General features: G+C 40.6%; 1 protein-coding gene across 1 annotated transcript; it reads right to left on the bottom strand.

Moving 5' to 3' along the window:
* Nucleotides 1-7,329: 7,329 nt before the first annotated feature.
* Nucleotides 7,330-8,021, bottom strand: LOC123628265 (ferritin heavy chain-like). The gene has a single exon (XM_045537885.1). The coding sequence runs from the start codon at nt 7,879-7,881 to the stop codon at nt 7,330-7,332; it is 552 nt and encodes a 183-aa protein (XP_045393841.1). The 5' UTR covers nt 7,882-8,021.
* Between the last annotated feature and the right edge of the window lie 5,577 nt (nt 8,022-13,598).

Below are 13,598 nucleotides of genomic sequence, written 5' to 3'. Positions count from 1 at the left end.
TATTAAGCCTTATGTAGAAAGATGTTAAAATTCTGTTAAGATTCCCTGAACTTTGTCTGTATAAATGATCCCAAACTTCTACACTTTGAAACATTGACTTCCATTCTTTGGAATCTGTGCTTCCTGTGCAGCTTGTCCTCAATCTTTGTGTTTGAATAAACTAACTTTAAACTAGATTCTGATCCTTTTGTTGATTTTAGGTTGGCACTACAAGTATTCATTTAGAGCCTATTGTGTGCTCCAGGCTAAGGATTCAACATAATAGGACATCGTCTCAGTTATTAAAGAGATACTCCATTTTCTTCCCCCTATACTTGAGGAATAAACACCCCTTGAAATTGAAATTGTAGTTCTGTAATTGAAGAGTTTAGTGTGTGATTGGTGGATTATCTGTCTCTTGTGCCTCTTTGACTATTTCCTGGAAGAGAAACCATTTATTGAATAGATCATTGGGGGAGGTGTTTACAGATCTTCTACCACCTTAAAACTTGTTAGAACAACCAAAATAGTGGTTAAGAGCTGAAGAATAGAAGAAACATCTTCTCCCTTTTATGAAACACCATCCTCAAACTGCAGAATTTCATGTTTTGTTGATAACAGTTCTTTCCCTTCTAACCACATCTTTCCATAAGCTGACCACATTTTGACTGAAGCAACATTTTGAGTGTAAGGAACAATCTAGATGGTGTCAAATAAGAACCAACCCAATGTGAAATAAAATCCTGGGGTTTTCTTACATTTACAATTCAGGGAACTGGCAACTTTCCCTTACCTCTCAATCATTGCCATGCTGATTATTGTAGGACCCTTAACACAGAATGCCTAGAGCACACTGAGAACCCTTATCTGCAACTTCCAATGGGTTTCTTGGCTTCCTAACTGGAAAGAGGTCCAAGTGCTTCCGCTTGAAAACGGTTCCTTACTGAACACTGAAAAATTTAGAGTCCAGGATGATTAATAGGGGTGACCAGGCTCGTGATATTTTTCTTTTACCTGGACTTATGGTTGTGGGTAAAAACATTTACATTTGAAAGTAATCTTCTAAGAAAATTTCTTGACTATGCTCTCAAAGTTATAAAGAAGTCATTTTTTCCCTCCAAGTTCTATTACCTTTCCTTTAATAAGTTCCTTCTTTGGACAGCCAATATTTATCTTTGTTCCCTCTAATTCAGGCTTATCTTCCCTTAACCCGCTGTCTCGTCTCTTACTTGTTTTACTTCCTTTTTCTGGCTTGTTATCAGCCGTTTGTTTACTTCATATTTCTTTGTACTACCTACAAAACTGTCCCTGTGCTGTCTCCAAAATTAGAAAAATAAATCATTTGTTAAACAATAAAGAAGCCATATTCTCTTAATATACCCAATTTCTCTAATAGTCGTTTCTAGAATTTGTACAACATAATACAGTTCTACCACCCTTAATCCTCAATTTCAAAATGGAAAAAGCTTTCAAAACAAATGTATGTTTTACTTTTTGTAATTTTGTGAGAAAACCTATTTCAAATTGATAAGAGACTATTTATGCTTTTGATTTATCCCACTTGGTGTGACTATAGTCACAGCCACAAATCCTGTTCGATGTTGTATACTTTATAGTACATGCACATAGTATCCTTCAAAAATCTGAAAAATTCTAAATTCCTCAACACAGCCATTCCTAAAAGTTTTATATAAGGGATAGTGGAGGACCTCTATTTACCCTAAAAATGGAAAAAGTGGGGGGAGGGATTTCAATGATTAGCAAATATCAAATGAAAACTTAAAAAAAAAAAGGTACCAGAGGTGACAAGTGAGATATATCAGGAAGAAACCAAGATGAAATAGACCAGGATCTGATAACTGAAATGAGCCTTCTTTGAACTGTGAAGAAAAGTCTTGTTCCTAGTCAGGGAGAATTGACTCGAGATCCCTTAGAAGGGATGGCTCTGTTGGCCCTGCACTATCAGGCCATCCAAAGGGCCTGAACCTAGCCAGGCCCACCGTATCACCATGTCCTGGACCTCAGGGGGCCAAGGCTATCAGTTAGGGTACCTAACTCTGTCCCATGATATAGGAACTCCATGAAAATTGGATGCATGAGTTGTGTAGTCAGGGAAAGGCAGGAAGGAGTCACTCTCTGGGCCCTGAAGAGGTCAGCCCCGAGCTTGAATCAGTGAGGCCAGAAAAACGGGTCAGCAATGTGAGTGGTGAGGTCAGATGGAAGAGATGAGGAAGTCCATCGGTGAAGTGGAAGGTGTTACAGCTGGAGGTGGAGGGTGTGCAAGAGATGGGGCTGGGGGCGTGTTCCAGACTTTGAACTGGTCTCAAGAGAGTAAAGATGAGTTAAAGTCATGCTGTCAGCTCGTAGCCTGTCTGCAAGGGCACTGTGTCTGTGTTTGCTCAGCAGTTAAAGTGTGCAACCACTACGGTTCAGTCCTGTGTGACTCTCGTTAACAACCATGTATCTTGTACATTTCAAAATTGCTAGAACTGAGGACTTGAAAGGTTGTCAGTACATAGAAATGGTAAATACTTGGGGTGACATATATCTTGAATATCCTCACTGGATCATTACATATTCTATGCATGTAACAAAATATCACATGTACCCCATAAATATGTACAGATATAATACAAGAAAAAATCAAACAACCCCATCAATAAATGTGCAAAGGACATGAACAGAAACTTTTCAAAAGAAGACAGAATAATGGCCAGCAAACATATAAAAAAATGCTCAACATCTTTAATCATTAGGGAAATTCAAATCAAAAGCACAATGAGATATCACCTTACTCCAGTAAGATTGGCCTTTATCAAAAAATCCCAGAGCAACAAATGCTGGTGGGGATGCGGAGAGATAGGAACACTCTTACACTGCTGGTGGGACTGCAAATTAGTGCAACTTGCGTGGAAAAGTATTTGGAGATACCTCAAAGAGCTACAAGTAGAACTACCATTTGATCCAGCAATAGCACTATTAGGCATTACCCAAAGGAACAAGGGTCACTCTACAATAAAGGCATCTGCACTCGAATATTCATGACAGCACAATTCACTATAGCAAGGCTGTGGAAACAACCCAAGTGCCCGTCAACCCCTGAGTGGATTAGTAAAATATGGTATATGTATACAATGGAATACTACTCAATCATAAAAAACGACGGTGATCTAGCACCTGTTATATTTCTTGGAGAGAGCTTGAGCCCATCCTCCGAAGTGAGGTGTCACAAGAATGGAAGAATAGGCTCCATGTGTACTTGCCATCAAATTGGCACTAACTGATCCACACTATGGTGCTCACACAGTAGTAATATTCTCTAGTGATTAGGGGGGTGGGGGAGGGTAAACTCACAACTAATGGATGCCGTGAATGTTGTAGAGGGGAAAAGGCACACCCCAAATCCATCATGATTTGGGTGTGGCAAAGTCATAACATGTAACCAAAATGTTCATACTCCCATAATATCTTGAAATAAATAAATAAATAAATAAATAAATAATAAAACACATGAGATCATGTGTTTTTTCCTATCATTCTATTAATGCAGTATACTACCTTCAGTGAGTTTTATGTGTTGAAATAACCTTGCATTTTTGGTCATGATGTATAATCATTTTGATATGCCGCTGGGTTCAGTTTACTAGTACTTGGTAGGGTTTTTTTACATCTATATTCACAGGGATATTGTTCTGTAGATTTCTTTTCTTGTGATGTTTTTCTCAGGCTTTGATATCAGGTAATACTGGCCTCAAAGAATGAGTTAGGAAGTGTTTCCACCTCTTCTAAATTTTGAAAGAAAAGAAGAAGGATCAATGTTAATTCTTCTTTAAATATTTGCTGTAATTCATCAATGAAGCCATCTCATTATGGCTTTTCTTCTTGGGAGGTTTTCTATTACTGATTCCATCACTTTTCTTGTTAAAACTCTGTTTAGATTATCTGTTTGTTTTTGATTAACTGAGGTAGTTTGTGTGATGCTAGCAATTTGTCTATTTCATCTAAATTATAAACTTTGTTGGTGTACAAATGGTAATTAAATTCTTTTAAAATCCTTTATATTTCTCTAATGTCAGTAGTAATGTTCCCATGTCATGTCAGATTTTTGTTATTTGTTTATCTCTTTTTTTCTTAGTCTAGCTTGAGGTCTGCTAATTTTGTTGATCTTTCTTTTGGTTTCGTTGATTTTTCACTATTATTTCCTACTGTTTATTTTATTTTTTCCACTCTGTCTTTTTTTTATTTCTTTCCTGATGCTATGTTTGGGTTTTATGTACTTTTCTTCTACTGGTTGATTAAGGTATAAAATAAGATTAGTGGCTTGAGATCTTTGTTGTTTCAAATCAGAGGCATTTACAGCTGTAAATTTTCATCTAAGTACTGCTTTACCTTCATTCCATACATTTAAAGTAATTCAGGATAAGAAAGGACTTACTTCTGCTATTTTGATATTTGTTTTTATATGTCCTTGATATTTTTTATTTCTCAATTTTTGCCCTCTATTATATTTTTTGTGGTTTCAAAGTCATATTTTTGTGAGGTATGATTGACAAATGTAAAAATTGTATATCTTTAAGGTGTGCAACATGGTATTTTGATATAACTACACATAATGTAATTATTCCCACAATCAAGGTAATTAACATATCTTTCACCTGACATACTTGTCAATTTTCATATTTTTTATTGTTATATAATAGCTGTACTTATTTGTGGAGTTCATGTAATATTTGATAGCTGTATATAATGTGTAATGATCAAATCAGGGTAATTGGGATATCTATCACCTCAGAACCTTACCTTTGTCTTGGGAACATGACAAATCTTCTCTTTTAGCTATTTTGAAATATACAATAAATTATTTTTAACTATGATTTCTCTACTGTGCTATTGAATAATAGAATGTATTATTTCTATCTAAGTGTCTTTTTATACCCCTTAACCAACTTCTCTTCATCTTCTCCTACCCTTTCTTTCCCAGCCTCTGGTAGCTACCATTCTACTCACAACTTCCATGAGATCCATTTTTATAGCTCCCACATATGAGTGGGAACATGCAATATTTGTCTTTCTGTGCCTCGCATATTTCACTTAATATAATGACCTCCAGTTTCATCCATGTTGCTGCAAATGTCAGGATTTTGTTCTTTTTATGCCTGAATAAAATTCCGTTGTCTACATATACCGTCTTGTCTTTATAAATTCATCTGCTGATGGATACTTAGGTTGATTTCATGCCTTGGTTATTGTGAATAGTGCTTCAATAAACATTGGCGTGCAGATAGATACCTCTTCAAATGACTGATTTCCAGCAAACCCACCAGTGGTATTGCTGGGTCATATGATATTTCTATTTTTAGTTTTTTGAGAAATGTCCATGCAGTTTTCCATAATAGCTGTACTACTTTACATTCCCACCAACATCATCTTTCTATTTCTGGCTTATTTCACTTAGCATAATGTCCTCCAAGGTCATTGAAATTACCAGGATTTCTTTCTTATTTAGCGCTGAATAATAATAATAATAATTGTATATGTATACACCATAATTTATTTATCCCTTCATCAATTGACAGACACGTAAGTTGTCTCCATAGTGCAGGTATTGTATCATGTCCTTGCAGAATATTCTTTTCATTGAAAAATGATTTCTTTTTATCAATAGCCAGGAAGACAAGGTAAAAGCCTAACTCTTCTCCATATCTTGAAAGGAGTAACCAGAGGCCACATTGAGCCTGTCAGGAACAGGGTAATTTTGAAATAAACGTGGGGAAGACACTAGGAGCCACATCTTCAAATACGGTAATAACCAAGATGGGACCAGCCACCCTGTGGGTGTTCAGACACCTCAACCATGCCCTAAACTGTTAGCTGCTCTGTGCTGGGAGCTGGATTTATCACACTCTCTCTTACACTCTCTTTCTGGTGAGCTCATCCAATCATAAGACTTGAAGACCATGTATAAAATGATATATCCCATATGTGTATTTCCACACCCGACATTCATTTTTCCCAGCTACTTGACTGATGTTTCCACTTGGATGTCTAACGAAAATCCCAGATTTTACATGACATGCATTCCCCAATACTCTACGCCAGGTGTCCCCCCTGAAAATATCCCCAGGTTAGTACAAGCACCACCATGAAACCAGGTGCTAAGTCCAAACCCCAGAACCCAGATCATTTTCCCCATCTCACATTACTCACCTCCTGACCATGAACGAATCTTGCTGACTTGTCCAAAAGCCATCTGGAACTTGTCTACCTCTCCTCATTTCCTCAGGTACCATCCAAATTCAAACCACACTAGTCTCTCACATGGCCCAGCTACACTGGCTCTAGCTGGTCTCCACTTTTGAATCTCCCCCACCCCCCCACATTCTTCAAAGCAGTCACAGTGACTGGCTTCACATTCAGGAGGATTTATTCTATTTTATATTCAATATCACAAATTTGACCTTCAGCCTTTACCTTCTATATTTCAGCACTACTATTGACTTTATTTAGGTTTTGTTGGCACCCTGTCACTTTAATGGAAGATATGGTACAATTGAAGGAAAAAAAACACATAAGTAGAGGTACTGTGAGGGTACTACCTATGCCTGGCACCGGTGACCACTGGAAGTCACATCCATGTCTGCAAGGAAGCCAGCCTAAGGCTCAATTCCTGTTATCACTGTGGCCCACTGTGAGCTTGTCAAAGAGGGATTCTGCCATGCCATCTTCCAGGGCCCCCCTGCTACTTAGAATCAACGAACAATAACATTTGCAAATTTTAAAACAAATATTTGATGTAAAGTTGAAGTCCCCATTATTTTAATCCCTACCCAATACGATTCCTGTCATTTGTTCTGCAGAGGCAATCACTATAAGCAATTCTAGACCATGTCTGATACTGTACCATGCACACACACCCACATATATGGGCCCCAGACCACTCACCCCACCTCACCCCACCACTCCTCACTTTACCCCAACCCACATGTCCACAAGTTTGTACAGGGGAGACTAATTTCTTGTTTTCCAGGGGCCAATGCAGTACCTTCCCCCTCCATCCGTGGAGATCCTGAGCTGCACGTGCATGGGTTATGTATGGGTGGCTGGAGAGCCCCCCTGGATACCCGTTTTAAACCCGCACGCAGGGATTTGCCCTTATTCCTCAAATGTGAGAGGTCTGCACACACAAATCAACTGGACAACTTTATTGCTTGAAGAACCAGATAACTTTATTGGAAACAACGGTAAAAGTGAAAGGAAAAAACTTAAGTGAACGTTCTGAACGGGGAATGTGCATGCCTGGCTGGTGGCCTGACCTGGAAAGGCACCCATAGCTGTGGGGAGAGTCCGAGATCAGTTCTCCTTGTGGTCGCCGCCGACGCCCAGGGTCAGCTCGTCAAAGAGGTACTCTGCCAGGCCGGCGTCCGGGGCCCCCATGTTGCGCAGGTTGGTGAGGTAGCCACCCAGCTCCTCGATGGTCTTGACGGGCTCCTGCAGGCAGTGGCTCTCCAGGAAGCGGCAGAGCTGCACGTCGCCCTTGTCGGTGGCCAGCTCGTGCAGCTCCAGGAGGCTCTGGTTGATGATCTTCTGCAGGTGGAAGGCGCACGTCATGGCCTGCAGGCCGCCCTCCCAGTCATCCTCGTGGGGCTTCCTGATGTCGCCAAGGCAGATGCGGCCACCGCGCCGGTTCTGCAGGCCCATCAGCTCCTCAGCGTGCTCCCTCTCCTGGTGCGACCGGCGCAGGAAGTAGCGGGAGAAGTGCTTCAGGGCCACGTCGTCGCGGTCGAAGTAGAAGGCCATGGAGAGGTGCGCGTAGGAGGCGCGGAGCTCCAGGTTGATGTGGCTGTTGACGGCGGCCTCACAGTCGGGGTGGTAGTTGTGGCGCACCTGAGAGATGGCGGCCATGATGGGTAGCGCAGGCGCGGCGAGCAGGAAAAACGCGAAGACGCCTGGGGAGCGCAGGCTGCGGAGCGGGCAGTGGCGGCGTCGGCGGCCGCGGGGCCCTCGGGGTAAACCCAGGGTGGGTGAGGGCGGTGGCCGGCGGAGGGCAGACTCCTGGCCGGGTGGTGGAAAAATGGCGGCGGGTGTGCCCGGGACCGGAAGTGGGCCTGGGGGCCGTTATGGTCCGGCCCAGGAAGGGTGGGTGTGAGCGCAGAGTTCCGTGGGCAATTCCGGGTGACTCTGGACTGACCTTTTGACCCATATAATATTTTTTCAAGTTATTTTCCATTCCTGAGATACTTCCCTTAGGATAATGGACTCCAATTCCATCCACATTGCTGAAAAAGACGTTACCTTATTCCTCTTTGTGGCTGAGTAGTGCTCTATGATATATATATATATATATATCATATATATATGTATAAACATGCCATGTTTTCTTCACCCACTGATGATTTGTTGGGCACTTAGGTTGATTTCAGTAATGGAAAAACAAACACTATGTGTACTCTCTAATAATTCGGAGCTAACTGATGGGCACACAGGGACTCAAAGAAATGTAAAGGTCATTGGAAATCAAGAAGGGGGAAGGGGGGAGGGGTAAAACTTTACCTATTGTGAGCACTGTTTGGGTGATTGGCACACTAAAAGCCCTGACTTAAGCATTATAAAAAGTATCCATATAACAAAAACATTTGTATCCCCTTAATAGTTTGAAATAAATAAATTTATTAATATAAATGCAACCATTTTGAGATAATCACCTGGATGATTTCTTATAGCAACCTGTTTGCATATTGTCCAAATGCGATTGTTACCTAATATGTTTTTGTGATGTCTTTAGTTATATTTAGTATCACAAAGCTTTATTTGTATGGCAGCACTCCTCAATGACTTCAGCAGCTGTACCAGTGCCACTTTGGATAACCTTTTCAATTAGTTCCTAAACGTTATTAAATCATCGACCTCCACTTTTCTCCTTGTACGCATAATAAAGTCCCTTCTTCTCCAACAGCTGAGTACCACCTCCAAAATCTCAGTGGATCTTTCCACTTTTTCATCCTTCTCACACTTTTTAACGTATTCTTCACTCTTTTTATTCTCTCTACTGTCTCAATCTTGCCCCACACTCCTAGAAACACAGCTTGTTGAGAACTGAATATTTTTCCTTGCAAGCAGTGGTCCAAAGCCTGGAAGAAGTGGTAGTCAGTTGGTGCATGGTCTGGTCAATACAGTGGATGACAGAGAGTTTCCAAGTCCGGCTTCTGTAGTTTGAGCAGCGTTGTTTTTTTGTGACATGGGGTCCCGCAAGGCGATTGGCCTGTCTCTATTAACCAATCTCAGCCGCTTCATCACAAGCATCCTCATCATTTTACACAATTGGCTGCAGTAGACATCCACTGTCATCGACTGACCAGGTTTCATGAAGATATAGTGGATAACACCAGGCCTGGACCACCAAACAGACACCATTAACTTTTTTTGATGAATATTCAGTTCTGTACTGTGTTTCCACCCTTCATGTTTATCCAGCCATTGTGCCGAACACTCGCGATTGTCAAATGACTCCATTTCTCATCACATACAACAATACGGTGTAGAAATGCCTCACCTTTATGGCGTGACAGCAAAGAAAGGCAAGCTTTGAGATGATTTCTTTTCTGATGCTCATTTAATTCATACGGTACCCATCTATCCAGCTTCTTCACCTTGCCCATTTGTTTCAAATGGTCCAGTACTGTTGCAACAGTAACATCAATCCTTCCTGTTAATTCACACATAGGTCGAGATGAATTCACTTCCACTACAGCTTTCAGCTTATCATTATCTACCTGGTCTCATGCCATCTTCAGGTTTCCTTTATGCTACAGACTATTTTTCTATCTAGAAGAAATATTGCCTACATTTCTCTACACAGGCAGGGCAAAATATAAGCATAAAAATATTATAAACCCCTTTGCCAAAAGGGAAACAACCATCAAATTCCCCTATTATTCCCTGGCTACAATGAGGATAAGACCAAAAAGACTACACAAGAGTTATCAAAATAGAAAATATGAGTCACTGTTTCTTTTCCCCTCAAACTGAAATTAGCATGTTTTATATAATAAACTATATATTTCCAGAGGCCAGTACATATTGCTTAAAAAAGTACAAATACATTCTGAAAGTTTTCTTTATCCATATTTTGATGCGGAAAAAGTTAAGCCTTTTAGTCTGTATCACATGACACATTTATCCAGAAACTGAGGAAAAACTAAGCCAGACTACCAATAGTTCTCAGCACAGTGATGACTTTTCTTATAAGAAGTAGGTATCACTGGTTTGATGTCTTCCTAGTGCATCTGTGGATGCCATTCATATTACTGTACATAAATGTGTACTCATTTGATTATTTCTTTGTAAGTGCTCTTAGGTTACGTGTGTGTTTGTGTGTGTGTGTGTGTGTGTGTGTGTGTGTGTCGTATTTCCCTGACTAAATCCCAAGTTTCTTCTCTTCCATCCCTATGAGGCTTCTTGTATTGTTTTGTTTTTTAGAAATTAAAGCATAATTTACCTACAACAAAATTCACATTTTTTGATGGCTAGTTCCAAGAGTTTTGACAAGAACATACAGCTGTGTAACTACCACCACAATTAAAACATTGAAAGGCTGGTCTTGGTGGCTCATACCTGTAATCCCAGAACTTTGGGAGGCTAGAGTGAGGGGATCACTTGAGCCCAGCCTGGGCAACATAGTGAGACCCTGTCTCTACAAAACATGAAAAAACTAGCCAGACATGGTGGCATGCAACTGTAGTTCCAGCTGAGGTGGAAGGATAGCTTGAACCCAGGAGTTTGAGGCTGCAGTGAGCTATGATTGCACCACTGCACACAAGCCTGAGTGACAGAGTGAGACCTTGTCTCCCAAAGAAAAAAAAATTAAAAAGAAATTAAAAAAATATATATATTTTCTGCATTATTCATAGTTTAAAAAGAAAAAAAAACTAACACCAATGTAAATAGACATGGAACACTTCCATTCCTCCCAGAAATCCCTCATCTTGTGTCCTGTTGTAGTGAACCCCTCCTTCACCTGCTGTGGTTTTTACTGTTATGATTTCTTTTCAATTTGGTCTTGAGGTCTCTCTTCAGAGTGGTGATAGTCTAGGAGCACCCTAGCCAGGAGGGAAGTGAGGTTCAGGTGTGTCAGTCAGGTGAGAAACAGATGAGTCCGCACAACCAAATACAGAACATAATAGAAGCGTTTTACTACACACAGGTCTATGAGAGAAGAGGGGTGGCCACAGGGCTGACAGGTAGTCTGGAGACAGTAGGGAGCTCAACCAGTGGGTGGGGAGCAAGAGAGGATCTGTGGGAATATGCTTTTCTTAAGGTCCATGGGCGTACTCCCTTAGGCTTTCTCTTGCAGACTGGCTGAAGAAAACATGCAGGAAGGGGAAAACTTATTTACATGACTGTTGTTAAAAATTAGTTTTTTAACCGTGGTTAGCACTGTAGGGTGTGTTGAGTTTTGGGTCAGTAAGATGAGGAACAAGCAGGCTGTATCACAAACAACCACACACAGAGGGAAAGTTATGTTTATTTTTACATTTTATGGTTATTTTTACATGTTATTTTTACATGGTTATTTTTACATGTCAACTTGACTAGGCTAAGGGATGCCCAGAGAGCAGGTAAAACAGTATTTCTGGATGTGTCTGTAAGGATTCTTCCGGCAGAGGTCAGCATTTGAATCAGCAGACTGAGTAAAGAAGGTCTACCCACATTGACATCCTCCAGTCGGTTGAGGGCCTAAATAGAACAAAAAGGTGGAGGAAGGGTGAATTACCTCTCTCACTCCTTGAGCTGTAATATCCACCTTCTCCTGCCCTTGGCCATTGTAGCTCCTCCTAAGCCAGGCCTTAGGACTCAGACTGAATTACACCACCTGCTTTCCTGGGTCTCCAGTTTGCAGACAGCTCATGGTGAGACTTCTAGTTTTCATAATTGCATGAGCCAATTCTCATAATAAATCTACTTTTATGTATCTCTATATATCCTATTGGTTCTGTTCCTCTGGAAAACCCTGACTAGCACAGGATGGAATGCATATATTTTTCATACACGATTTGGGGGGGCTAGTGGCAGAATGCTATCAACTAAATGTTTATGTGCCCCCAAAGTTGACATGTTGAAGCCCTATCCTCCAGTGTGATGCTATATGAAGAGGGGCCCTTTGGGATGTAATTAGGTTTAGGTGAGGTCATGAGGGTGGGGACTTGGTCTGATGGTCCTTACAAGAAGAGACCCCAGAAAGCTTGCTCGCTCGCTCTCTCTCTCAGTCTCCACCCCATCTGCCATGAGAGCCCACAGAGAGAAAGTGGCCATCTGCGAGTCAAGAAGACAGCCCTCACCAGAAAACGACCGTGCTGTCACCCTGGTCTCAGACTTCCAATCTCCAGAACTGTGAGAAATAAATTTCTGTTGTTTAAGCCACTCAGTATGGTATTTTGTTAAGGCAGCTCAGGCAGACTAAGACACCTGGGGAACTGGAAAATAATACTGATCCCTCTATTTAAACTCACTAAATCATATCCTCATATAAGTATGGAATAAAACACGATAAAAATTACTGTAATTTCAACATGATTGAATTAGCAAATATCTAAAGGGACTTGGAAACCCCTCATTTCCACTGATGTTGTGCACAGATACACACACACAATTTTGTCCATGTTGTTTTAGCACAAACTGGTCTGTCTTATACCATAGATTATCACCTATGGCCTACAAGCCAAATTTAGGCAACCATATTTTTCTGATAAAGTTTTATTGGAACAGAACCGTGCCCATTTATCTACATATTGCTTGTTGCTGGGTTTGCACTGCAAAGTGATGAGACGGAGACCATATGACCCTCAAAGCCTAAAATATTTACTATGTAATTTCTTACAGAAATGTTTGCTGACACCTATTCATATTAACAGATCCTAAATTTACCTAAAAATAGTCACCAAATATTTTTAACATTTCAGCTGTCTTTCTGCATCCAACATGCTCATTGCAGCTTTATCATGGATTTCCTATTACCACCACCCTTTGGCACAAAGCAATTGCCTGAGGTAATTTAATCTAAGATGCTAATGATTTAATCAATTATCTCCACAAAGATGTGATGGCAGACACTGTCAATCATTGATCTAAAAGCCATTCTACTCCTTCTTCCCTACTAAGAGAACACTAAACTTTTAGGAGTGACAATGTGGAAAGCTCCTTGGGATAAATCATAATTAGTCAAATCAATCATGAAAAATTTTTTTCCATTTCTAGATGCCTGCTTTCTAAGTTTCTCCTGCTGCTAGGGTTTGCCACATGACAGTTCTGACCTAAGATGTCAATGGAAATAACCTGTATTTCTGATAAAATTTTACTTGCCTGATAAAAGTGATAGAAATTTGTGAAAAGAAATCATTTGACCCCATAGTTGTCATCCTGATTGGACGCTGGTGTGAGGACGTGATGCCAGGTGCAGGGGCAGCCATTTTGTAACCATGAAGATAAGGCCAAGTGAATTGCAGAACCTAGCGTAGTGCCCTGTCATAATTGAGCCAGAGGTATATTCTGGCATTTCCTACCCCCCAGACTTCCTGATTAATGAACACAATTAACCTTACTGCTTATGCTACTTCGTGGGTATT

This window comes from Lemur catta, chromosome X (genome assembly GCF_020740605.2).
Source record: "Lemur catta isolate mLemCat1 chromosome X, mLemCat1.pri, whole genome shotgun sequence".
NCBI lineage: Eukaryota > Metazoa > Chordata > Mammalia > Primates > Lemuridae > Lemur > Lemur catta.
The sequence above is the reverse complement of the archived record's forward strand: the minus strand, read 5'-3'. Positions and strand labels throughout refer to the sequence as shown.

Excerpts from the sequence above, each read along its gene's own strand:
- LOC123628265 (XM_045537885.1), bottom strand. The coding sequence starts at position 7,881 with ATGGCCGCCATCTCTCAGGTGCGCCACAACTACCACCCCGACTGTGAG.